This window comes from Anas platyrhynchos, chromosome 1 (assembly GCF_047663525.1).
Source record: "Anas platyrhynchos isolate ZD024472 breed Pekin duck chromosome 1, IASCAAS_PekinDuck_T2T, whole genome shotgun sequence".
In the NCBI taxonomy this organism is placed as follows: Eukaryota; Metazoa; Chordata; class Aves; order Anseriformes; family Anatidae; genus Anas; species Anas platyrhynchos.
Genome location: NC_092587.1, coordinates 15,508,201 through 15,534,676, shown reverse-complemented (window position 1 = coordinate 15,534,676; position 26,476 = coordinate 15,508,201). Strand labels below are relative to the sequence as shown.

General features: G+C 43.5%; 1 protein-coding gene across 1 annotated transcript in view; it reads right to left on the bottom strand.

Moving 5' to 3' along the window:
* SLC2A13 (solute carrier family 2 member 13) overlaps positions 1-24,498 on the bottom strand; it is a 157,033-nt gene extending 132,535 nt beyond the window's left edge. The window contains exon 1 of the mRNA XM_027458948.3: positions 23,558-24,498. Coding sequence (XP_027314749.1) covers positions 23,558-24,116 — 559 coding nt within the window. The 5' untranslated portion in view covers positions 24,117-24,498. The remainder of the gene's footprint in view (positions 1-23,557) is intronic.
* Positions 24,499-26,476: the final 1,978 nt, after the last annotated feature.

Below are 26,476 nucleotides of genomic sequence, written 5' to 3'. Positions count from 1 at the left end.
ATAATTAGAATGATTAATTATGTATTTTAAGAAATGAGATTAACGTAGCAAAACAAAAAGAATAAAAACAAAATCCAAGCTCTTGTTCATAAAAAGAAAAAAAAAAAAAAAAGGAAATAAATACTAGGGAAATGGAATAACTTAGTCTTTCTTAGTCTTTTTTTTTTTTTTTCAAGATCAGATAAATACATTATAAACATATCCTGTAACAACTAGGACTTCCACTACAGCTCAAATCATATCTAGCAGACAGGAGGGAAGGTGCGTCATATAAACAACAGATGAGCAACAAAAGCTGGAGACAGGATATTGAATGAGATGCACTTTTACTCCTAACATAATAAAAAAGCTCTAAGGTACCAGGGATGTAAGTGTCTATCATTTCAACAGCATCAACAAATAACCAGCTTCAGCAGCAGCAAAAATACTGGGAAGGATTGGGAAGGATTCTTGGCAATTTTTTTGGTGTTGATGTATTGATTACCAAAAAGGTTCATAAAAACAAAGAAACACCACACCCCACAACTCATAATTGTCAGCCTTTCATGCTTGGGGAATAAAAAAGGCTGATCATTAATATGAAGCACTAAGGAAACGCTTACAGGAGTTGGTGCCTGTGTGTCATTTTGTCATTCTGTCTCTCCTTCCCACCAGCTTGTACCAACCCTTTGCACCAACACAACCAAACCCACTGGTAAACCAGCTCAGAGGGTATCCCCCTGCCCACACAGGCTTTTATGCCACTAAGCTCCCTTAAATAGTTCACCACAAGATCCAAAGCCTGTACTGGCCCATTGGCAGAACCATGCATGGTAACAGAGATTGGCCTAAACCACCTTGGGACACCATGCCATCTACTTCCAAACTAAAATCAGGACGTGAATCACAAAAAAAATACAAATAGCAAAGATATTCCATGCTGTTTCAGTGTTCTCACAGTCCAGTAGTACAGCCATTAATCTTCATTAACATCAAAGAACAGTCAGAGCTCATTACAGAAATTTCTGTTGTTAGAGGTTCCAAATAAATAAGCAGAAAACAGAAACTACTGAAACATTTCATTTCAGGAGGGAATGCCTCATTCACTGGGAAGGCATTCTTCGCTGACATATAAAGCTGCACTGAGATACTTAAAAAAAACATAACTCTTATCTTGGTTAAAATATTCTCTATCACATATCTTAAAATAACTGTCAAGAGCAAATTTTCATTGAAATGTTAAACTTTAATGCAAGTAACTTTAAATTTTGCTTCATTAAGAAGCTGCCCGTGGTGGTTTATGCTACTTGTAAGGGTTCCAAGCAGCTGTAGCAAATGGCTCCCCAGATGGAGGATTTGTGGAGGCCACTTGATAAAGAAGTGAGTTCATGGAAAGAGAATCAGCAATGAAATATTAAAAAACAGCTGAAAAGATGTTATGCTATGAGAAAGTTGGAATAGGAATTCAAGGTGGGTGAATTGTTTTGGTTTTAATTAAATAGGAAATCTGATAAACTTCTTATGTCTTGGACACTGGACATACAATTTAAATTTAATGTCTTGAAACATTACTGATTCCAGAAGTAGATCAGATTATGCAGACACTTTCATCAATAATTTTCTTTCTGCAGTATTCCCACAAATTATAGTATAAGGTTGATACTTCGTTTCTGACAAGAAGGGCACTCTTGTCATTAGATAATTTCAGAACATTTCTCGCATCTGAGTAGTAATATTCAAAGGGATAAGGGCAGGAAACACATTAACTTTGTGAAAGTAGCAGTGAGTTCCACAGTAATCCTATATTCTTGATTGTCAGCCTCAAGAAGAACCATTTAAATAGTTTGTGGGAAGAAGAATGTCTATCATTAACGAAGGACACGTTTTAACCACAAAGGGTATTTATTCTAAAAGACCATTAGCTTTCACAAACACATATGTGAGCTGGAACAGTCACCAACCTTTATTCTACAGGCAGCTCTGAAGCATATTGTAAAGTCATCACCAATTATAAGAATTCACCAAAACAAAAATTAAGCCTTTCTGTAGTCTTGTAGAGTCCTTGTTACAGTTAACACTTCAGTTTTCAGTAATGACAGTCAGCCTGAGGGGATATTAGAGTGCCTCATTAAACAAGCTAATGGGAAATATTTGAGAAAGCAGCACATTTGTACACTGTTCTAGTACACTAACCACTTGCCTAGCAGATAAAGCAAAAATCTTCATTGAAACAGCTCTTATTTGAGAGCAAATATCAGGGGAAGGCTCATGTCCCCACCAATACCTAAGCTTTCCACCCACCACACGTATCTAGTAAAGGCATTAACAGCAGTTAAAAATGGTTACTGGAAGTTGTATCAAGGATGTTTGGCAGAACTCAGCTACAGCAGAGCTCTGAAATACGTCAGCTCAGCGGGACAAACCACTAGCACTGAAATCACATTAATCTGTGAGAACACAAATCTCAGTAACCAGCAGATTTAAGCGCAGCTCATCTAGACTGGGGGTCTAACGTCAGCAGACTTCACCAAAGTCTTGTACTTTACTTAAACACTAATTTATCCAAGCAGAATGAGCTGTTTCATCTTAGAGAAACTGTATTGTTGAACATCTAATACACAAAGTTGTTGCTGACGCTTATGTTCTTATCCAGACACTGACCCAAACCAGACTGACTATTATTATTAGTGCCGAAAACCTGTGTTGTTATATAGCATCCAACTGTGAAGGAGTCCAATCCCCTGAAGAATCTGAAGGAAAATAAATGAAACTCTTACCTAACTGATATTGTTTCAACTGTATACAGCAACCTTATCTTAATGAGACAGGATGAATAACTCTTTCTGCTGCCCACTTGAAGACTCGTCATTGTCATGGATATCAATAGGGATCAAGCACATAGAATCATTATTCAGAAAAAAAAAAAAAAAAAAGATAAAATAATAAGTGTGCCACTAGAAATAACCACAACTGTCATATTGTAAATGCAAAACCAATTGAGATACCATTAATCTTTGTGAATTGTATCACATGCATAAACTCTCCTTTGATCAAAAGCTACAGATGCAAACCCAAATCTTTGGAAAAAAGAAAAAGAGAGAGGAGAAAAAAAAAAAAAGAGAGAGAGAGAGAGATGCCGACAAAGTACAACTCTTGTGTAACAAAAGTGCTAAGATCTTTCTCTAACATCTCCAGGGCGGTATCTGGCAAGAATAGTGTAAAGAAACCACCTATCATAGCAGACACACGACTATCTAACAAACCCAGTAATCATGAAGGAACTATTCATCACAGGAACTATTCAAATGGTTACAAAATGGGGAAAAAATAAGCCAAGACACTTCAGGCAAGATTGAAAAAAGTCTACCATTTACAGGCTAGAGCACAAAAGTTTATGAAAATAAAACCTAGTTTGTTCAGTTTGTTACTTAGCTTACTAAAATAAAAATTAAACCTGAAATCATACATAAAAATTTGTGGGAATCTTTAGTGGCATTTATAACTCACACAGAGTAAATATTATCCACAGCCAGAGAACTGCAAGCATTCAGTTCTATCAACTACCATCTGCACGCTGAAGGCAATAGAAGACATGCCACAATCAGTGGACAGCTAGAGAATACGCAGGAAAGCTAGAGGGGGAAAATACAACTTTCACAATAGGAGGAAGGGAATTTTTCACAAAAGCAAATAGGAGTGAGAAAGTTTTTAAGGTCAGATGAAAATTAATATTTAAAACCATTGGAACCACTTCAATTACAGGGTTCCCATTCAACCTCAGCCTCAACGTTAGTACTATAAAACAGTTCCTTTGGGGAATAAATTTAAATATATATATTTTATCCAAAGTCACTTTAAGATTATTCAATGTTACATTAGCCCAAAAAGATGTAAAGAGAAAATTTAGTGTGAGTGTCAAAGTCAGGAGAGACTGGGATTTAATTAAATGTAGACAAAATACAGGTCTGTGTGCACCTCATGAGGTTCAACAAGGCCAAGTGCAAGGCCCTGCAGCTGGGCCAGGGCAATCCCCAGCAAAAACACAGGCTGGGCAAAGATGGATTGAGAGCAGCCCTGAGGAGAAGGCCCTGGGGGTGTTGGTGGATAAGAAGCTCAACATGAGTAGGCAATGTGTGCTTGCAGCCCAGAAAGCCAACCATGTGCTGGGCTGCATCAACAGCAGTGCTGCCAGCAAGGCAAGGGAGGGGATTGTGCCCCTCTGCTCTGCTCTCATGAGACCCCACCTGGAGCCCTGTGTTCAGCTCTGGGGCCCCCAGCACAAGAAGGATGTGGATGTATTATAATGAGTACAGAGGAGGGCAATGAGGACGATCAGAGGGCTGGAGCACCTCTCCTGTGAAGAGAGGCTGAGGGAGTTGGGGTTGTTCAGCCTGGAGAAGAGAAGGCTCCAGGGAGACCTTACAGCAGCCTGCCAGTGCCTAAAGGAGGCCTGCAGGAAAGCTGGGGAGGGACTCCTTGTCAGGGGTGTAGGGATAGGACAAGGGGAAATGGCTTTAAACTAAAAGAGGGGAGATTTAGATTAAAGGAAGAAATTCTTCACTCAGAGGGTGGCGAGGCCCTGGCAGAGGCTGCCCAGAGAAGCTGTGGATGCCCCATCCCTGGAGGTGTCCAAGGCCAGGCTGGATGGGACTTTGGGCAACCTGGGCTGGTGGGAGGTGTCCCTGCCCATGGCAGGGGGTGGGACTGGGTGGGCTTTAAGGCCCCTTCCAGTCTAAGCTATTCCATGATTCTGTGATACGTCTTTTTTTTGGGTCACTTAGAGAGCTATCAATATGTATTTAATAATTTGAAGTTTTCAACATTGAAATGGATTTTCTCTTTTTTTCTAAAATGAAGCAGGCAGGAATAGATGTGTTATTTCTGGAACAGCATTTCTACGAAACCCAAAGGGGAAGAAAAGCTCTTTCAAAAAATATACATATATGCACATAGGCAGGGAAGAGAGTATCACTGATTTTCAATACTGGATTTGCTAAGGCTCTCTACACTTGACAGGTACCAAAAATTGTGATGAAGTATGTTTCAGAACCATTAAAAGAAAACAAGACTATTAGCCCTAAAAAGCTATTAAAAACAAACAAACAAACTACTAAAAGCACTGAGGTAGACAGACACTGTGAACTTAACAAGCTGTGGAAAATACTTCATTGTGAAACAGTGAAGCAGCATATATTTACTTACAACTCAGTGAAACTTTTCTTTTTTAGCCATAATACTGAGCTTTTCACGTCAGGAAAATAAGAGCATTTTATTTTTCTTCCACTTGAAAACCAAAAATACAGCATAGTTTTCCTTATGATGGCTTGTATAAACACATAAGACAGACTTTATTTCATTGTTTTGAAAGCGAAGCTTTAAGTTTTAATAAATAGCAATTGGTATCAGCAGTGCTTTGCTATAGACCTCTGTTAGCATGTGCAGAGCTTGCATAGTACAGCTGCTCACTTATATCTGGGAAAAACAGGCAGGTGAGCGTGGCCAAGGCACAGGGAGAGATAAGGAGCTGCTTCCTCTACCGGCCGCTCCTCCCCTTCCAGCAAGGCAGGGGATCAGGATGTGGATCTGCAACCGAGCAGCTCCTTTCCCACTCTGGCCTTGTCATCTGGTGGCTGACGTGGCCTCGTGCTAAGGCATGGGATCAGCACAAGCAGGAACAGAGCAGACGTCCAGCTGGTTCTGCTGACTCAGCCCAGCAAACAGCAACTTTCAGCCAGGAAGCATTGCCTTAGAGTGACCCTGAAAGACTTGGCAGGACCCATCTGCATAACCATTCATTTATGCTAGAAAGCCAGCATTAAAACAGTGCAATCCTTACATGTTTGTTTAAAAAAAAAAAAAATACACAAGAAGAAAACCTACATACACACAACCCCATGACGACAGCAGTTGAACATTTCAAGGCTTAGTGAAGATTTTCTGTGCAGATAAATTTTATTTTTAGAGGACAAAGTTAGGATTTGGAAGTTACACAGTAAATGAATACCCCTTTTACCCATTTCCAACTTTGCACTTCTGTTTATAAGCCACTTTTTCTGTCCTAGTAAAGTGATGCTTTATCCAACTTATGGAAGTACCCAGCTTTACCCAGCTCTAAGGGAAGTGATATTTAAAACAAATGAGGCAAGCGTCAGAAGCTGAACTTGAGAAGCATGCTTCTAACTTAAACTGAAAGCTCTACATCTTCAACTAAGAAATAACTTGGTTTTAACTCTGTTTCTACAAGTGCAATTATTAAAACAATTGAGCCGGTTAACTTTTCTGTTCACTGCTTTAGGTTTCACTCAGTTAACTGAAAATCCAGCAATGGACTCCAAACACGTAGCTTAAGATGAAGAGAAGAATGTGTTTTCTTAGTAACCACTTGTCATTAATTTCAAAAACAAATCTAGAAAGAGTAATTTCATTGCAAACTTAGTATTTTAGAGAAAAATTATGGAGTAACATTGAATGTGTTCACACACTATTCTGGAAAGCCAGAATATTTATAAAAATACTCTGTCTAGTTTACATTCCCAGTAATTCTTTGTCTACAACACGTAAATACATCACAACTATAAATGAAGAAAACCATATTTTAACACAAATTACTGTATTTAGTTACCCAGTTATGCAAGACACGGGATCATTTCTAGGAAGACAGGTATCAGTTACAAGGCTTTATAGCTATTACTCTGAAGAGAAAAATAAAAGAAAAAAAAAAAAAAGAAAAAAAGCCTTTCAAGCCTTTAACAACCTAAAACACAATTTTCAAAAATAAGTTTCAATTATATCATTATAATGCAAGTATAATGCATTTGTGAATGTAAGCATAAGTATCATTGTCATGAAAATATGTCACAGTGAATGTTTTTTCTTTCCGTGGTAGATATTTCATTCACAGTGTCTATGTGCTACATTTAAAACAAGTGATCCATGTAGAAATAATAAAACATATTTTTGACCATACAGAAAAAAAAAATGGTGTCTTCATTTGCAACACTGAATGTTGGTGTGGGGGGATAGAAATCAATGTAAAACTTCTTCCTCAAGATAACTACAGGTTGTGCATGCTAGGGAGAACAAGGGTGTTCCCAGTATACACAGGTTAAGTCAACACCGTGAGTTTATAGTCCAGGCACTGCACATTTCCTTGCTTTATGAAAAGTGGCCTGTCAAATACCTAGCTGCCAGGCAAGTCCTCCCCAGGGTCTGGAGCTTCCCATTTCAATGACAGCTGCCTGGTGCCAGCAAAATGAGACTAACGGGAGATGGACCTGACAAGATGGAGGACCCCAGGTGAGGATCTCCCACGTAACCTGGTTAAATCCCAAAAAGGATTTTGGCCGCTACAAGGACCTTGCACTGAAGTGTCCTCATTAGATGGAAATTTCATCAAACCAGTGCTGAACTTCCTCAGGCCCTGCGGGCTTACTCCTAGAAGTGGCTTGTGATGGTCTAGACCAGCAGTCACAACTGCAGGGCGAGGTGATGATTCACTCAGGCTGTCAAGGAATACAAGGGTACTTCAGCCTATTTTGGTGTGCATTTACTTCCCTTGGTTGCTTGTGCTGGCAAAAGAGAGATGTTACACATGAAAAATGAGGCTGCTGCATCCACAGAAGATGACAAACAAGAGCTGTCAAGTGCTGAAGGGAAAAAAGGAACAGATCAACTACTCCATTATCAACATCTAAAGGGCAAAAGCTGAGGAGTCTCAAAACTAATCAGAAGCAGGCTGGAAGAAATTACTGCCAAATTTTCTCAGGGCAGTGGACTGCCAAAGAGCTTCCTAAAAACAAGTCTCCAGGCCTTGAGGGAGACACTGGTGGTAGACAGAAAATCCCAGGAAAGCCTGGGAGATGATACCTTCATGGCTTTCAGCTTCTGACAACTTGCAGTCTCTTAGACACATCCTGATGGAGAGACATCTTCCAAGTAGCAGATGTAATCCTGCTAACAGGATTGCTTTATTTAAAATTGAACCTTGCAGAGCTTGTTAATAATAGTGCTCAGAGAACAAGGATGCAAAACACCAGCTCACAGCATGAGGAGCACAGGTCCTGGGCCTCCCCCACGGAGAGGCTCTTCCCTTCCCCGTGTTTGTGCCCAGGGCACAATTAGTGGTGAATTAAGACAGGGCTGGAAGCCAGCCTGCAGTCAAAGGTGAGCAGGCATCCTAATGACCTCAGTAAGTTTTGTTAATTGTTACAAGACCCTGGAAACTCCAGGCTCCCTAAAGATGAAAAGGAAGTAAAGATGGGTATCCAAAATGCCCTCTGCAACACTGAGCACTGTACTGATGCTCTCATCTGGCAGTCTCCTCCTTACTGGATGTGGGCAGCAGGGAATGGAAAAGAAGCAGCTTTAAGAATTAAGAGTTGTCATTCAACACGGCGTATCTGACAGAATCTCGTTCCTGTTAACACAGATGCAGTAAATATCCTTGTTAAGACAAAATCCACTCTTCCTGTGAATCGTCCTGCTCCAGTTGCAATACATCACTGCAAGTCGTAAGATGACTAAACAGACAATGAAACGTGCTCCTCTTTAAGTGTGCCAACTTTCACCCTTAAGTGCCTCATCTTTTTTGTACTCTGAATCACAGCTGCTCCAGTCTCTTGTTAATTTTATGAACCTCCTTTGTGCCTGCTTCTGCTGATACACAGATTGTCCTGAAAACTGAAAGCTTTACAGGTAAAAATAAAGCCACTTTCTCTTTTGCAGGGGGAAGACATTCTAATGTCAGGTTCAAGTCTTAAATGAAAACACTCCTGCCACAAACCACCACCAAGAAAAATGACTGAGGCCAGGATCTCTCTGAAATACAAACTTCACAAGCTCTGCACTTGCATCATTACTCTGCCTATGCAGAGAAAAGTTATGAAGAAATTTTCGTATTTGAGGACAACTGACAGTCCTAACACTACAGCGGAGAGGGAGCTCTGAGTCCTCGCTGAGCTCTTTGTGAGGAAACTCTATGAAGTACTGATTGTGTCTCATCTTCTTTTTCCCTATAACCTAGTCATATTTCACCTGATCTTTTAATTAAAGTTTTCATAAAGCAAGATCTAACTGGAACATTAATTATAGCAAAATCTAGCTACAGATAATTGAATTTTCGTTCAAAAGTGGAAAAATTGCTTTACATTTTTTCAAACATCTGTGTTTTTTTTTCCCCAAATCAAAACAGTACAGATTGCTAACAATACAGCAAAAAGGGCAGCATCAGGAGGCAGAATTAATTATCTACTGGAGAAGATCTCATTAAACTGAGCACGAAGAGTAACTGTGAGTAGGAAAGAAACCAGTCATGAGAGCTTCTAATAAAGCACCAAGAACTGGCAACAAAGGACCAAACAGCTCACAGGTGACTGGATTTCTGAATTCCTTATTACCCTCTCCTACCTTCCCAGTTAATACCATTTATATTTGTACACAGTAAGAAACTAATAAAATACCAGAGTATTTTCCCTATAAAAATAGTTTTATAATCCACTGCAAAGCTGCTGCTGACAGGTTTATATGTAGATAAGGCCTGAAGGAATCTCTGTTCTAGCAGCATGCTGCTACTCTTGGACTGAAGATGACTCCTTTAACAGCAGAACCCCAGTCCTTAATGCCTGTGACCTCCTGCAGCACTGTGACAAGAAAAACTTCCCAGGATCTGTTTCCAATGCAGAGCAGCTGCTTTCAGCACTGCAGATGCCTACTGCTCGTTACCTTCAGGTGCAGCGTGACCCACCTTTCCAACACGGTCAAGATCACATCCACATTCATCCGCTTGCTCTGAGATTATGTTGCTCTCCTTTCTTAGCTTAAAGGACTTTTTAATTGCTAAGACATACAGACCCTTCACGTACTGTTTCAGCACACCACAGCAGAAAAACTCAAGCTTAGCTGGAAAGTACCACAAGCATTCAGTAACAAAGTCCTTTAATGAATCTTGTGCTGACTGCTTGTAAGGAATAGAAAAGGCTCATGGGAGTAATTGAAGAATTACAGCAGTTAATGATACAGCATGTCAGGTTAAATTCTGGAAATTACAATCTACATAACTCCACTGAGATGTATCTTAAAAACATTTTTATAGACCTGAGTTGATTTTAGGTATCTTTTCTGAGCAATGACAAGTTTCTGACAATTTGTATATATATCAATGAACACACACTTTGTGTTTCCAGTTAAACAGAACTGCACACAGTTACAGAGCCAAGTGGGAATTATGTAACAACCAGTAATTGTAAGATTTGCAATAAATAATTTAAAAGCATTTCAGTAAGAGCTTGAGCATCAGGCATCACCAGGCCCAGCACTGACTGCTGCCACTAGGAGTACTGCCTGCCAAACACATGGGACGGAGAGGAAACCAGAGAGAAGAGGTCTGACTGTAGGAGAAGTCTGAGAAATGGAAAATCTACAAAGTGCATTCACATAAATCATAATGTTGAACAGATCACCACTGATGGAATTATAGATTTATTTTTATTATTTTTAGTTTTTAAATAAGGTGTTGTTCACCTGCAGGCCCCAGAATGCTTTCCAAAAATGCAAGCAAACATCAATCAGCCCCACCTTATAGAACTGCACCTGAAGGCACGAAGTGCCACTATTACTTTGAAGTCAGGTCACCAGGCAGCAACAGATCCAGGAGTTACAGACCAACCTCATGTTCACTTCACAAATACCCGTACATTTGACATTTGGGGTCTCGCAAAGTGCAAGTGAGGCCTTTCAGCAGTATAACAGGCGCTTTCTTATTGCAAGCCTTAAGTTCACCAGCTTACTGAGTGCCAAATTAAAACAGCTGTCTATGTGTATTTATTTAACGTAACACAAGGCTTGTTGTAATTCAACCTCAAGACCATAAAACTGTATGACACTGCACAACATCTTGCCATAACATGAAATATTGCAAAGATGAGTTCAAGGGCATATGTCTCTTGTCCTTTGCATCTGCATGAAATATGTTTCTTTTTCAGGATTTATTGCTGCTACAGCACGCAGCATCACTGGGTGGGTTCCAGCTCTTAACACAGGCAACCCAAGCTGGCATTTGCACTGGTAAAATTTTTTATGACTTAGAAAACTTAGATGGCTATAGATCCCATAACAGGACAGATTTCCAGAGCACAGAACACACAAAGCAGTTGTGAAAATGAAATGCAGCAGACCAAACACATTTCAGTCTATTATTGCTTCAGGGTTGTATGTATTTTTGTGACAATGCAAATTGAAATACAATCCAGAGCGATGGTGAAAAGGAGACACAGCAGACCGAACACTTCCCGGTCCATTACTGCTTTAGGGAGACATGTATTTTAGTGCTGATAACACATAACAAATAGAAATCTAAACCAAAAAGAGAAATATATTGCTTCTGAATGATTCAGCTACATTGGGAACATATTTACACAAGACTGAGAAGTAAGCACACAGGCTTTTTTTTCATGTTTTACTGCAACTTACTGAATCATTTAGTTTAAGCAAGAAACAGCATTTCCGCAAGCAAAATGTCATAGAAGACAAATGTAAGCATTTCCAAAGAAATATTACACACTTCATCTTCAAATACCAACTTAAAAGTCTTAGAAACTTCCCTAACAATTCTTTCTGAAGTTGTATTTTTCAGCTGTAGCTCAGTGTGACATCCGTATCTACCTTACTTTTTCCTAAGAACCTGCGATTACCTGATGAGCAGATTCACATCTCCTGTAAAGTACAGTACTAATTAGTAGTTTATCAAGATCGTGAGACAAAGTAATTAATGTGGCAGTAATGACAGTGGAATCACACCGGCTGAGGGCTGGTGAAGGAGTGCTGAATTAGGCTTCTTGAAGTACTTACTCTCTTACTCACTGCCACGGCTCTGATGAAAACCAGTTACTCTCTGTAGGTGTTAGACCTCCACGTTATCTAAGCCAAAAAAACATACATCCCTACGTGATAGAAATTTAACACAAAGGGGAAAGAATTAAGCCAAGAAGCATATGCTACCACTACAGAAAAATCTAAAGAAGCAAAAAACTGCTCCATACCCCAAAGCAGCTCTTCATACCTTCTGTCCTCCAGAGCCCAGCCGTGGAATACATCCCCGAAGCAATCACTCTGACCATCTGCACAAGTGGTTTATGTTATCCTTTTGCATAGCCTCCTTCCATTACACTTTTTTCCTACCACAGAAACACAACCAATTCCTAATTAAAATATCCCCCAATGTCATTGCATACCATGCCTTGATCCTTCCCGTGCATGCTGGCACAGAGGCTTCTCTGGGTGTCTGGATTCTGGCTTCCCAACATGACTGCCTAGGACACCTGGACCACAGATCCCTTCTCACCAACGTAGGCCAGGAAATACAGGGTTGGCAGATGGGTTACTGACGTACAATTATTGCTGCTTCAACACTCACACTTCCAGTTCTCCCTTCTACAGGCCAACATAGCAGGCACGGTTCCCTTTTATCCCTGTCCAAATGAAGTTCCCTCATTGGCAAAACTTGGCGATAAAGAAACTTTGGCAACAAGATAGAGATAAATGGAAAAGCTGAGTATTTTTATTGTGTAGTGGTCCATAAGAAGTCCTCATCACACCTAGCATGTAGTTTCACTTCAGGTGCCCTGGAAAGAGGAAGAAAAGCAGAATCCACACAAAAGACAGCAGGCTAACAAGCAGGGCATGCTTGCCCTCAGCCAGCCAACCCACAGCCATAAGTACTGACACCTCAGCAAAGCATCCAATGAAAACAGTCACACACACAAATCCACACTCATGGACAAAAGATGTCCATATTCATAGACAAAAGATGTAAGGCAGCATATGACCATGAGCATCCGGCTGACTACTAAGCCAGCCCAAAACAGGTTAAGATTCTAGGTAAGGAAAAACAGAAAACACACAAGGTGCCTAAGAAGTTTCACTACTATAGGGCAAATTGTTCAGAATTAACTTCTGAATACACTAAACATAAGTATTCTAAACAGGTGGCTCAGATCTTGCTAAAGATACGATTGATATTGCCGAGGAGAAAGCCCTGCTGGTCTTAAGCTACCAAGTAAAATCTTTTCTGCACTGCTGTGCGTGTTAGCTCAGAGCACCATTTCCTTCTGAGCAAGGGAGCACTCCACATCTAAGAGGATAATGATTAATCACCCAGATAGCACTTGGGTGTCAGGCAAAGCAATTAACTTTGAGTCAGGGAGAGGCCCTGCAGAGTGATACAACAGGCAGCTTTTGGCTCCAGGGAATGAAGATTCAGAAATAGGTGGGGACAGGCAGAATCAAAGCCAAAGCACGAGCTGCATCTTTCCTTATTTTACAAGTCACCACCAGCAGACACAAATGAAAGCAAAAACAACAACAGAGCTTGACCTAAAAATTATACATTAAAACCAAAGCCTTTGCAGAAGGAGAAGCACACAAGCTGTTGATCATGTTAACATTTTGTTTGTCCTGCCCTACTAAAACAGCAGGCATGGAGCAGCAGAGGAGGGAAGCACTGAACCTTCAGGACATTAGGACACGCAGAGGTAATTACAAAGAGTGTACAGGTGTAGACAGCCCTCCCCTGAAGCCAGAATTTTAGCATAAATAGCACCTTTCTAGCCAAGCTTTCAGATAATTTAGTAAGCGCGTTTCCATTTACTAGAAGAGAGAAACTGAAGAGAAGTCGGTGTTATTTGTGTGATGCTCTACACTATGTGAGAGCTCCCGTGCTGATTTCTGCTACACACACCAATAATTTTTCCCAGGAACGTTCCAGTTAATCATTACAATAGAAAGAATCTACTTTCTGTGCCCAATTCCTCCTCCTACTCAAGAACAATACACAGCACAAAACCAGACCCCAGTATTTGGCTCTAAACGTTACCACAGTGACCAAATCCCTGGGCTAAAAACATCCTGAATGTCTATGCGCGACATTTTGTCTTTTCCATCCCTTTCTTCAAGACCCTGAAGCTGTTGTCCAGATGTCTCTGGCTTTCCATCCGAGCTGATCCAATGTGAACTGGACTGGTGAGGTCAGCAGCACCTATGATTAATGCAGCAGCAGGGAGCCTGTGAGGCAAAACTCTCAGCTGGTGAGCTCAGTAGTGAATAAAACTGGACTTACCTTTTCCCCTCAGGCAGATTCCCCATTCCTGCGCTGATATAGCTACTACTGACCTCAACAGTCCAGTAATCAAGGACCTGTAAACAAATAAAAAAGGTCACTTTTATGTAAATATTTGCTGAAGCGCGTGCTTGAAGTACAGGGGTTTGGTGTCTTCCTGTACGTCCTCCATGCTCCTGGTGGCCTCGTTCATCTCCTGCCACACAGCCCTGCCTGGATGTCAGGCTGCCAGGATCCATCACAGCAACCCCAAAAAAATTCACCAACCAAATCAAGGGAGCAAGTATTTAGTGGCAACTTCCCTTGTTTTTCTCCTTAGCTTCACAGATTAAACTAAACTTCCTAAATATACAGCTATAAACAGAAAATTAAGGTAGAAATAACAATCAGGCAGTTATTCCTAACTGGGTTAAGATTTATGAATGTAGCACATTGACCTGAAACTTCATTATACAAAAAAAAAAAAAAATGTTAACAAAGTGTTTCTCTCCTATTCTTACACGTTCCACAAGTAGGTAGATTCCACAGTGGCACTGCCTCTGACTCGAAGCATCTAACTTCAGGATCCTGAATCCTCCTCGTGGGCCTCTCTTCACCATCTATCCAAGACCGTAGGCTCCCCATTTTCAGTGCTCCCTACTGCAATTCAGATAGATGTTCAGACAGACAGCAAAATCCTTCCAGCACATCACACAAGCAGCTCCATGCTTCAGTTTTATTTCTGGATTTCCAAAGCTGCTCCAGCTTCACTACCACAGCCCTCACTAACATGCTTAGTTTTCTACCAGTTCTCCTTTTGTATCTATATATATAAAAAAAGCTCATCAGGAGTAAGTAATTTATTAAACATATTTATTAGCTTTTCCCTCCAAACATTTCTAAGCACCTATAAGGAAACCTTATAGGCAGCTTGGAGCAGGGCACAAACCAGGATGACTACCATCGTTTTCAAGTACTACCAATAGTAAATTTTTCTGTTTGATTACAATCAATGCAACCTATAGCTTCAGAATCGCAGCACTAACCTGATAGCAATGCATCAGCCACTGTAACAGAGTCATTAAATGACACTTCGTTAGGGTCACCTACAAGTTTTCATGACTTTATCAGCATGAAGAGAAAACGGTGAGACAGAAACTGTGTTTTTCAACCACGAGGTTGAAAAACAAAAAAATCCTACACACCCCTACTCATTAATGGTGCAGTCAGTCCAAGACAGGCTTAAATTTCAAGCTGTTGACATCTTCAGTTATGTATAAGTTCAAAGGTCATACCTGGTAAACCGTAAGCAGGAGTGCTACAACTATGAAAATATACCTAGAAAACTATCAGAAGTTACTAAGCAAGATAAAAAATAAATAAATAAGTGGTAATAGTATGGAAGGATATCCAGCTTCTCCATGTTCATTTAGAAGAACAGCATGGAGGAAGTTGTTCCCTTAGGATTTCTCAGGGCACTCCAGACAGCCCTGGTGGGGCTAGTTTTCAACATATATATATTCTTTTATTTTATTTTTGCTGTCTTGGCTGAAAATCCTGGCCAAGAAATTTGAGAACTAGACCTGTTATGAATAATGAAAGATACATGGATAGAAAAATAATATGAGAAAGATTTGCAAGTAGATTTTTCAAGGAATTGTAGGGTCTTGTTGTCATTCTCATACAGATTGAGTATTTGCAGAATGGAGAATTTCTCAAGAGCAATCAGAAATTAAAGTCCTTTTTCTATTGACACGTGCCAGTGATCTCTTCGGATGAGTTTCTCTCATGGCTGCACTTGCTGGAACATGTTCCCAATTTACTGCAAGACTGCAAACCAGATCATATGGGCAATACAAGTTGTGTGATACCAGGCATGCTCTCAGTCCTTTTCAATTTGAAACTCATTGGACTGGACTTCCAAAGCAGGACAAGACAGCAGAAGATTCATGGCCATGCACAAAGACGTTCCTAAAACTCAACCTTCCTTGCCCAAAGCGATTACGTCCATGGGCTCACTACAACCACAGCTGCTGGCTTTGCCTTCCTGAAAGCTCACAGGAGAAGCTACAGTGGAGAAAATCATGCACACGATGCCCCAAGCCAAATGAGATTTTGGAAACAGAAGGGCTGTAACTCCATGTTTCTGCCCAAGACAGAAAAGGTTAGCCTGCATAAAATTCCCACTTCTGAAAAAGATTGGAAACTCTTGCCTTACGGCTGCCACCGAGAGCGTAGATTTCGCAGAATATTAAGTTTGGTTAGACTATGAAAATATGGGCTGTTGAAAAAAAATGAATCTCATTTGAGGCACAAATTTTGTTCTGCACAGCAGGTCTGCCACCATTTCTGACTTCTGTGTGCGTGTGCCTAGATCAACCATCACTTTCACGCTTACCTAGCTGCAGGTGCTCAGCTGGCTGCTTGTTACATCAGAGCCCCTCAACGCTCCTGCTTGGCAGGAGCCCCGTGGAAGCTCAGGGCTTCTCAAACATATGAAAAGAGACCAAAAAGGCCCAGACCTGAGGCCTGAAAGTGCCTCTCGGGGAAGCCCTGCTTCTCCCTTCAGGCTTCTGGGTTTTGCAGAGGACCTTTCAGTCCCCATGCTGCAGACCTCAGGGACCAGCGGGTCCCTGAATGCCTCAGGACTCAGGAGCGCAAGCACTCACTGATGTGAAATGCTCGCTAGTGAACGACGAGCTCTGAGGCTGCTGCCAGGTGCTGCTGGAAAACATCAGCTCTAATGAGGGCCAAAAAGCCTTTCAGATCAGCCACAGAGAGAAAACCTGCTCCAGAGAGGTACTCCCTGGACTCAGCAGACAAATTACAAAGGGAAATCAAGAGCAGGGGGAGAAGAGTTCACCAGGAGAGCTGGGGGGACAGCTCCTGGATATAAGCAGCTGGAAAACCCACCTCTGGGGAGGATGGAGAGGGTGCTTGAGGGATCACTAAAGGACAAGGCTGTATCAATAAATACTCTTTTTTTGCTTTTTCAATCCTCACAACTGCTTCAGTGTCTGAGCCTCCTAACCTAACAGCCACACAAAAAGAAGAAAACTTTGCTCCTAAGCAAATTGGCCTGGGAGCGATCCCTGGGCACGGGTGGCAAGGAGATACTGCTTGAAGGGGAGGACACCAGGAGTGAAAAGCAAGACTATATACCCCACTGCAGAAGACAAAAGCTTTTAACATCCTTGCTATTTAAATGAAAGCCAGCTAAATAAGAGCCTAAAAGGAGGAGGGAACACATTTACTAAGGGCACAGCTCAAAGCTGATCATGGCCCATGTGCAGCCAAGCCAGGGGCTGAGAGAACAGCACACACGTTTCACTGATGTAAGTGGACGTGACTTGCAAAGGAAGAAGGCACCAAGTCCCTGAGCTGAGAAACCCAACTTCAGTGACTGGGTATACAACTATTCAGGGTGAGAAACCACATGTGAAAAACTCACCTTCAAAAGAGGCATGCACTTTGACTGAATTCTTAATAGAAACACTTACCTAAAGCCTCCCACAAAACACAGGAAGGTCAGAAATGGAGAGAAAAGAAAGGTCGGTTTTGAAAGTCTTAATTTCTTCTTCAAACATCATAAGCAAAATGCATTTTATACTCAAGTTACAATGTAAGACCTACAGAAGGACAGGTTAGCTACAGTTGTGAAATGATTGTAACCCTCATCCGGAGCTGTGTTGCCCGAGATCTCCACAACACATTCATTACTGCTTGCCTTGCTCTTTGTCCACAGGCATAACCATCACGTAAAGAAACTGAAAGGAAAACTCTCCTGCATTTCAGTTGTCAGTGGTTTTAGGCCTTCAGCAGCGAGTGTCCCACAGGATCCAGCCTCTTCAGGAGCTTCACATCAACTGTACAGTGGTTGATAAAAACTCAGCTCTTCACCACATAAGACAAAACTGTTCATGAGGCCCGTTACATTTCCATGGTACCACAGTCACAGTGGTCTGGTTTGAGTTCAGCCATTCTAGGTAGAAATAATTGATTTTCAGGGCTTCCTGAAACACAAAAGCTCACCGTACTTCGATGGAACAATCCCTACGATTTCTAAAATGCCCCACTTTAAAAGAAACTAATATACCTAGAAATCCAACATATTCTATAAATATATTAAGGAAAACAAAAAAAAAAAAAAAGGAAAAAAAAAACAATATTTAAGAACATACAAATACCGATAATCAAACAAGAAAAAAATCATTAAGAAAACTGTTTCAGCACCCACTTTCAGTATTTCTTATTTTTTTTCCCATTGCTTCTCAGGATGCAACTGAGTAAGTACATACTAGTATGCTCAGAATAAAAATGAAGTGCATATTCTAAGGGTTCGCAGCAGAAGTCAGCGGCTAACGTTTGATATCTGCTGCTTGGGCTGTTCTCAGATGCCCTCCGTTGTACCTCTTGCGATGGGGCTGGGTACAGCCTTCAGCCAAACAAGTTACTTAAAGCCAAGAGCTGCAGCCAAATGATGTAACACCATCACACTTGGTAAGTGGATGGCACCATCCTTTTCTTCCTGCAGCAAGCAAGGCATTTTGGAAATACGGTCACCTGTGGGTATCCGTGTGGGTTTTTCAAGACACGTAAGGAAATACTTGTGTTTAACCCCACAAGTTTCCTTCAAGCTGCCTTTCTTACCAAGAGTAAGAGTACCACAGAAGTTGCAATTTATGCAACATATGAACCGGATGTGTTGTTTCAGCATGAACAAAAAATAGTTAAAATACAGCAGGGAATATGCCTTGATAGAAAAGAAGCAGTTTAACCAAGTACAGGGAAAGTTATTTTACAAGATTTCCATGCCTCAATTTCAAGGTTTATGAAGTATGGGATTTTTATTATTTTTCTTTCAGTTAGATAAAAACAACAACAACAAGCCCCAAAAGAAAAGAAACACACACACACACAGGAAACACCCTTATAACTTTAAACAATTTCTGGAAGAACCATAAGATAAAAACCAAACATTCTCTTAGCTATAACTCACTGTGTATACAGCCTTATTCCGAAATGGTCCCCAAATATTTGCCAAAGGAGGCAATATTTATGTATAAATTGCTGGTTTTTTTTGGTATTACACCACCAACAAGGCAGCATCTAACCAAACAGAAGCAGAGCCAGCGCTTGCTGCACATCGCAGCACTGTGCATAGGCTCCAGAGCACACAGAATTAGAGGACTTCAAAAGATAAGGTTTTTCATCTCAATATATCCCTGGTAGTCTGCAAGATCGCAGATGCAGGCAGAAGCTAACGCACCCTTCCAGTAATGAACCAGATCTTCTTGCCCAAGAGCCGACAGATCAAGCTTTTATGATGCACAGACCCAGCTCCTGAGCACACAGGAATTTAGGCAGCTACAGAGCCTGGAAACTTGGAGCAGCATCTCTGGGCAGTGGCGGCACGGAGCCCATCCCAGCAGCAAGGCCACTTGTCTGCCACTCCCCACCATCCCCACGGCAAGCTTATACTTACAAACCATTGTCTCCAGAGTCAAAAAACAGCCTGTGAATCTCTGGATCGAAAATTATAGGCCTCTGCCACAATGTATTTGGGAGCTGAGGGTGTATTTCTCCTCCAAAATGTACCAAGGAATAAACTCCTTTAAAACAGGTTGATGTCCACTCATAAAAGCAGACTGAAGATTTCAAGCTTCCCATGGCAGGATGGAGGGGGGGTTAGAAGAGGAGATTATTTTCCAAGAGAAAAACGCACACCTGAAAAAAGCTCTGTAGTACACTTCAGAAGTAAAACAAGAAAAAGCATTCCCTCATCTTGATCGCACTGGTTATTTTCCAATACTTCCACATCACCTGGACTACCACATATGACAGGGCTCACTTTTTTTTTTTTTAACCACTGTAAAAATAATATAGAGCTGTGTTTACCTGATGCAAGCACTTTAGTTATACTCTGTTACTTTTATTTGCTCCTGGCCCTACGTCAGCAGGAGCCAGTCCCATCAGGGGAGCCCTGCACCATATGCCAGCCATTTCCCCTCCTGCCCGGTTCTGCATAGATCTTTGTTACCTCAGCTTGGAAAGTGACCTACATACGCAATAAGAAGATGCTCCAGGAACACTATCTATGCCATGGTCAAATACAGCCTGTAAAACAAACGCTAGACATTTTGGACAGCAAGCAAGCAGTGAGCTTGCTTGCTCAGTGGGCTTGCATTGCAAAGATTCGCCCCGAACAGCAAGCTATGCACTGAGCAAGAAAAGATGCTGAGGAGCTGCTCATTAATTGTGTACCATCTATTCCGCATGCTGAACGAGGCAGGGGAATCTAATCACGCAACTGATGATTGTACATTATGACAGCAACCAATACTGCACAAGTGAGCTTAATTCTGCCACTTCCTAAACTCTGGGTAGCTTCAACAGCTTCCACAGCTGGTATCTAAGTTTTTTTTTGAAAGCCTGATCTGGGCAGCAGGCTACCTGAAACACCATGCCAACACCCACACTCATCAGCTGCGCACTTAACTTTGCATTATCAGATGCAAAAGGTCCAAGCATGCTCCATACCGACACAGTTCTTCCCTCACACAAAGCACTACCAAGCCCCTGCGATCCAATTTTTCAAATGTTTGCCTTTCGCCCACGATTTTTGTAACGAACATCCCTCCAAATGTTACATTCCTGAGAGCAGGCTCAGCCAAATTCCAGAAGAGTCAGGGACATCAGAGCTGCTTGGGAAGCAGGGAATGATGGCTGCAGCCTTGCTCCTGATCTGTTTTACCGCAAATTTTCTGAAGAATTTCAGCCTGGGATGGACATTCACCCACTGCATTTCTTGAACTTTGCATTTAAAAACCCAGACTTGAAGAGACCTCAGCTTATTAGCTCACTCATCATGCCGGATGTGGTTTCCATTTCTGGCATTCCATATATTCTGAATTTACAACTGGGGGGAAGGGAAGGAACAACACAACACGACTGCTTCCAGCCATAAAGACCTGCTCAACACTTGCAATATGCAATATATGGGGACTCCTGTTTGTCCTTGAGAGAAGGTCTTTATTTTCCAGAAATATCTTCTCTAAGTGCTGGGGAGAAAAGGAGAGATCTTGTGTCTACAAATAGCTCTGTGGAAAATGGTAAGAAATGGAGAAGACAGGTGAGAGATGTTGCTCATTTCAGCATATGCCCTGTGGTTTTCATCCTTCAGTTTAACCACAGCCCTTTCTAAATCACAGCTGCAGGAAAAAAGCCCGCTTTCTCCCACAGACACAATCAGCACAGATCCACGCTGTACCAGATAGGGCTGAACAAAGTCACACAGGCAACCACTGCTCATTCCATCTACTTTCAGAGCACCGCAGTACTGCACGTAACACAGGAGCTCAGTAAATAAATGCACACGTATGGAGTGCAACTCTTGTTGGGCAATTCATAGAGCGCTACAAGAAAGACTTCGAAAACTTCTCAAATTATACACAACAGTTTTTACTGATTTGCAGTTTATTTCCTGCCCCTACCCCTTTCTGCCTCTGCATTTCAACAGCTGGCACCGCAACCGAAGCGACACTTCACCGAGGGATCTCCTTAAACCAGGGCTAGGAGGCTCTTGCTCGCTGTTGGCAGCCAAAGGAGAGAGAGAAAAAAAACTGGTTAAAAGTTCCTTCAATTTCTAACGCCTTCATGAAATTATCCAGGCTCCCTCTGGTGGAGGATTTAGTGCAGCATTTAACAACGGCAAGCGCCGTTTGCTGCATGAGAATAGTTTTCAACCCCAATTTTTTCTTTTGTAAAATAAATCTGATTAGGATTTGATTCTTGCGGTGCTTCAGTGACAGCACTCTAAGGCAATGCTTTGTTTTCAGCCATGAGCTCTACCACACGGAAAGAAGAGCAACCTCTGATAAAAAGGAGGAAATAGCACTTTTTTTAAATTATTGTTTATAAATTAGCGTCTTTGTGCTCCAAAATTCTCAGGACTGTTCCCAGTCCTTACATCAGCTTTCCAGACTCCAGCAAGTGACCACCTCTCTCCCTGATGTGTGAAGGGAACAGAGATCTCTCTCCCCAGGCCACACATGAGGTCCTTGACTCTACAAAACAGCAACCCCTTAGCTCCCACTTTCCACCGTGGTATTTTATACATTAAGCACCAAGCCTGACATCCCTCAGAGGATACCACTGGTATTTATTTGCGCCACCATAAAACAATTCAAACAGGCCCATGCACCCTGCTGAGACATATATACACAAAAGTCAAGCAAACCATCCCCTTTCCTCTCCACTCCCTCCACCTCTAGAGATGTGGATGTAACCGGTTATGATCAACAAATCACATGAGAAGCTTTTCAAGTGCACAAGAGGGTCCCATTTGGTGTTTCAGTAGCTACCACTAAACATAAGGACACCATCAAAATACCCGTTCCACCCCTTCACATCATAGTTCTGTTTAATTGTCTCCTGAACGTTATAGAGGTTATCAACATTCGGCAGTCTGAAGCCTGGATTTAAAGTATACAGGGGGTTAGCACTTAAAAATAAAAAACTAAGCCCCCAGTCTGGGGTAGGAAAACCGCAACCGAAAGATGTCCCTTACTGCACAGGAAAGCCAGCAGGAGCCCTTCTGAGGACGGAGCCAGTTTTATTTCCGACAGCCTTTATTATGACTCACTAACTTCTTTCCTTAGTAAGACTACGAGCTGCATCCCAGCTAGCGTGTTTACAGCATGCCAGAGGATTCAAAAAAATCGTTCAATGGTTAAGGAGCTGAACACAGTTAACTAGAGGAAACCAGTCTAATTCTTAACCTGTCCTCATGCTTTTAGATAGGGAGGGCTGCAAGGCTGTAGCCAGACAGATTTACTTCTTTTTTTCTTTTTTTTTGATACTATATTGCAAGGACTTTAAACACCCTCACAGTGCCTCTCCCTGATGATGAATATTGCCCAAACTACAGCCTGACAGGGAGGCAGCTGAAGAGCAACCAAAATCCTGGGGATATTTAGGATTTACTCCGAGCAGAAAGGAGTCTGAAAGCTTGGAGGGAACGCTCCCCATCGCTTCAAGCTCTCTGGGAGAAGTACAGTGAAAGTTTTAGCAGAATCGACTCCTTGTGAGTTACACAACGGGTACAGGTGAGAGTGTTCTGATGTCCTCAGCAAAGCCCAAAGCCTCCCAAAGCAGATGTCTTTGAAGAGAGGCTGCTGCCTCACCGCTACTACCTGATTTTGTCCCCACAGCATCCCCTGGGTGCCCCATAGCTTCTAGAGCAACGCAAGGAGCGGGACGAGAGGTATTTAGGGCCAAGAAAGCCGGGCACGCTTTCAGCCCCCCTCAAACCTCCACCTTACGGCGTGACCCCCCGGGCTGGACCGGCAGGGATGGGGACCCCCCCTCCTCCAGCAGCCTCCCCAAAACCCCACAGCACCCCGGAGGAACCCCCCAAAACCCCTCAGCATCCACCTCGGCGCCCCGCAAGCAGCCCGTAAGGGGGGTCCCGGCGGGTCGGCCACTCACCGATGCCCAGTCCCACCACCACTCGTCCCCCCAGCAGGGTCTCCTTGTCGCGGGCGGCTGCCAGCACGCCGGCCCCCGCCGTGAAGAGGCCGCTGGCCAGCAGGATGCAGGGCCGGCGGCCGCACAGCCCGTTGAGGACGCCGCCGGCCAGGGCGGAGAGAGCGGCGGCGCCCACCGTGCTGGAGACCAGCAGCTCCTGCCACAGGGCGTCCAGGTTGAGCTCCCGCTTGAGGAGCAGCAGGGCCCCCGACACCACGCCGGTGTCGTAGCCGAAAAGGAAGCCCCCCAGGGCGGAGAAAACCGACACCACGTAGACGAAGCCGGGGGTCTCGTCCTGCTGGAACTGCCGCCGAGCCGCCCGCTCCAGCTCGGCGCCCGACGCCGCGCTGTTGAGGCTGGAGCACGACTCGGCGGCGATCAGGCTCCGCTCGCCCGCAGCAGCCGCCGCCGCCGCCGAGCCGGCGGCCCCCTCCGCCTGCTGCCGCCGCCGCTTCTCGCCCATCAGGTTGCTCAGGCTCCGCAGCGTGTACTCCACATTGTCGCTGGCCTTGCGGGACATGGGACGGCCGCCGCGGGTCCCGCCCCGCCCGGGGGCAGGGCAGCGGGGACGGGGGAGGCGGGCGGGCGGCTGCCGGGCTGCTGCGGCGGTGGCTGGAGGGGCTGCTGCCGGTGGTGGCGGTGCTGGCCCTGCCCGCCCCTCCCGGGCCAGCGCTCAGCCGGGTCGCATAGCCACACTTGAGGGGAAGTTGCCGCCGCCGCCGCCGCTCCCAGCGCCCGGGCGGAGCTGGAGGCGGGGGCGGGCGGGGACAGCGGCCAGCGCGGCCCGGAGGGAGCCAGGGGCCGCCCCTCGCCGCTCCGCGCAGCCGCCCGGGGCCGCGCCCGCGCACTGAGAGCCGCCATGGCGCCGCCCAGCGCCTCCCTCACCCCCATCATCGCCCTCATGGCCGGTCCGACGGGGAGAAGCCGCCCTGTGAGGCGCCCCGTCCCGCCGCCCGGCCATTTTGTCGCCCTCCCCGCCGCGCCTTTCGGCCCCGCTGTCGAGCGCCGGTCGTCCAGTGCCTCCGCCTCACGGAGCCCCCGCTGGGGAGCCGCGGTTAAAATCAATAAAGTCGGCCGTTTGTGGAGCTAAATTGAGAGGTTTTTTTACACAACCTGTGGTGTTGTAAAGCGCTGGGTGGCCAAAGTGTGTGTGTGTGTGTGTGTGTGTGTGTGTGTGTGTGTGTGGTGGTGGGGAGATCTAGGGCAATCCCTAGTGTCAAAGAGGAACAGATTTGTTAGCGTGAAAGAGGAAGAAAAAATAAAAAAATCTTGGGTATTTTTTCATGTTTATTCGCAAAAATGAAAGCGCAGCGTTTCGGTAATCCCATCTTCAAGCGTTTTTATTTGGGGTTCTCACCGGGATAAAGATGAAGGTTTAAATCAGACGGAATACAGTGGAATAACGCATTTTTTTAATATTTTTTTCCAGTGGTTTGGTAGGAAAACTGTGCCTCCTGGTGGAGAGTACATGAAGTGAAAGTGCGTGTTTCCCTTCAGACGAAACAGGAGCCTTTGCTGGCCAATACCCATGGCAGAGCCTCCTAGGTGCAAGGCAAACCTTGACAAAACTCATACCAGAATATCACCAGTTGTGCTTCATTCCTGAGCCCTGATCTAACGGCACGTATTGAAATAAATAAACACAATTTTCCTACTGACTAAAATGGCTTCTGTAAAGGTCATCATAACAAGCCTGGCCCATAGATGGAAAGTTTTGGTAATTAACCAGGTCAGCACTTCTCAGCCCACACCTTGTGAGCAGTACTAGTCACAGCCACTTCAGTTATTAACTGAGAAGGGGAGCAGAGTCCTACAGGGCCTGCTGCACGCAATCGTGTCTGTGCTTTGCCTCTGCCTTTTTGAGGCAAGCTGTGAAAGGCTGGTGCTCTGTGCGCCATCCAGGTAACACCGACTGAATACATCAGTGAGCTCTGGCTGCTAAACACAAGATGCGCACAGCTGTCTATGTAGTGAATCCAGTTAGTGACAGATGTGGCAGAGGATTTTTAAATATAATAGGTCAGCTTCCACGTTTGAGAAACCTAGGTAAGAATTACATGTTAACATTCTGATGCTTTTAATCGAGATTTGGATAATATGGTGTAATTGCCACAGAGCGTTCCATATTTCTTTACAGCCTTTCCAGCCCAGCACTCAAGCAAGACCCAGGCAGCCCATCCAAGCTATAGGATCAGGAATAAAGGCATGCTGCAAGAAACTGTCACCCCCTCAGGTCCGGGAGCTCTCCAGGAGCAGACTGGCTCACATTTCTAAAATGCCACCAGTGGAGAGAGCTGTAATGTTCCAGAAACCTCCCGACGCACCCAAGAAGCACAGCACTCAATACTTGTATGTGCAAGGCCCAACTATAAAATGTGGGACACAGTGCATTAAACAGAAAATATTCACACCAAATCCCCAGCCAGCTAGAAGGAATACTCTCACAGCATATTGTCACAGCAGCTGGCTGTCACAAAAACAACCTGTCTTTTTAACAGCCATCTCAGAAGCTGGAGGCATTCTGTACGTTATAGTCAATAGGGACTCAAGAGAGCTAACAAAAAAAAGCTTTTTTTTTTTTTTTTTTTTTTTTTTTTCCATGGCTGGCCCAACACGATCAAAAATAGACATATTTCTCTTCAGATCATGCTGTCAAGCTTCTCTCTTGAAAGTATTCCCTGAAGAAACACAACAAAGAAGTTCAGCTGCAGGATACACTACACTAAAGGGTGACTGCATGAGAAAGAGGGAGGATTTGTTTGTCTTATGTGTAGATTTTCATTACTGTGATCATCTCTCCATAGCACCTGGATTTTGTGATAGCAGCTGCCTTATAAATGATTTCACAGTAGTGCAATATGTCATGGGTGTGATTAGTAA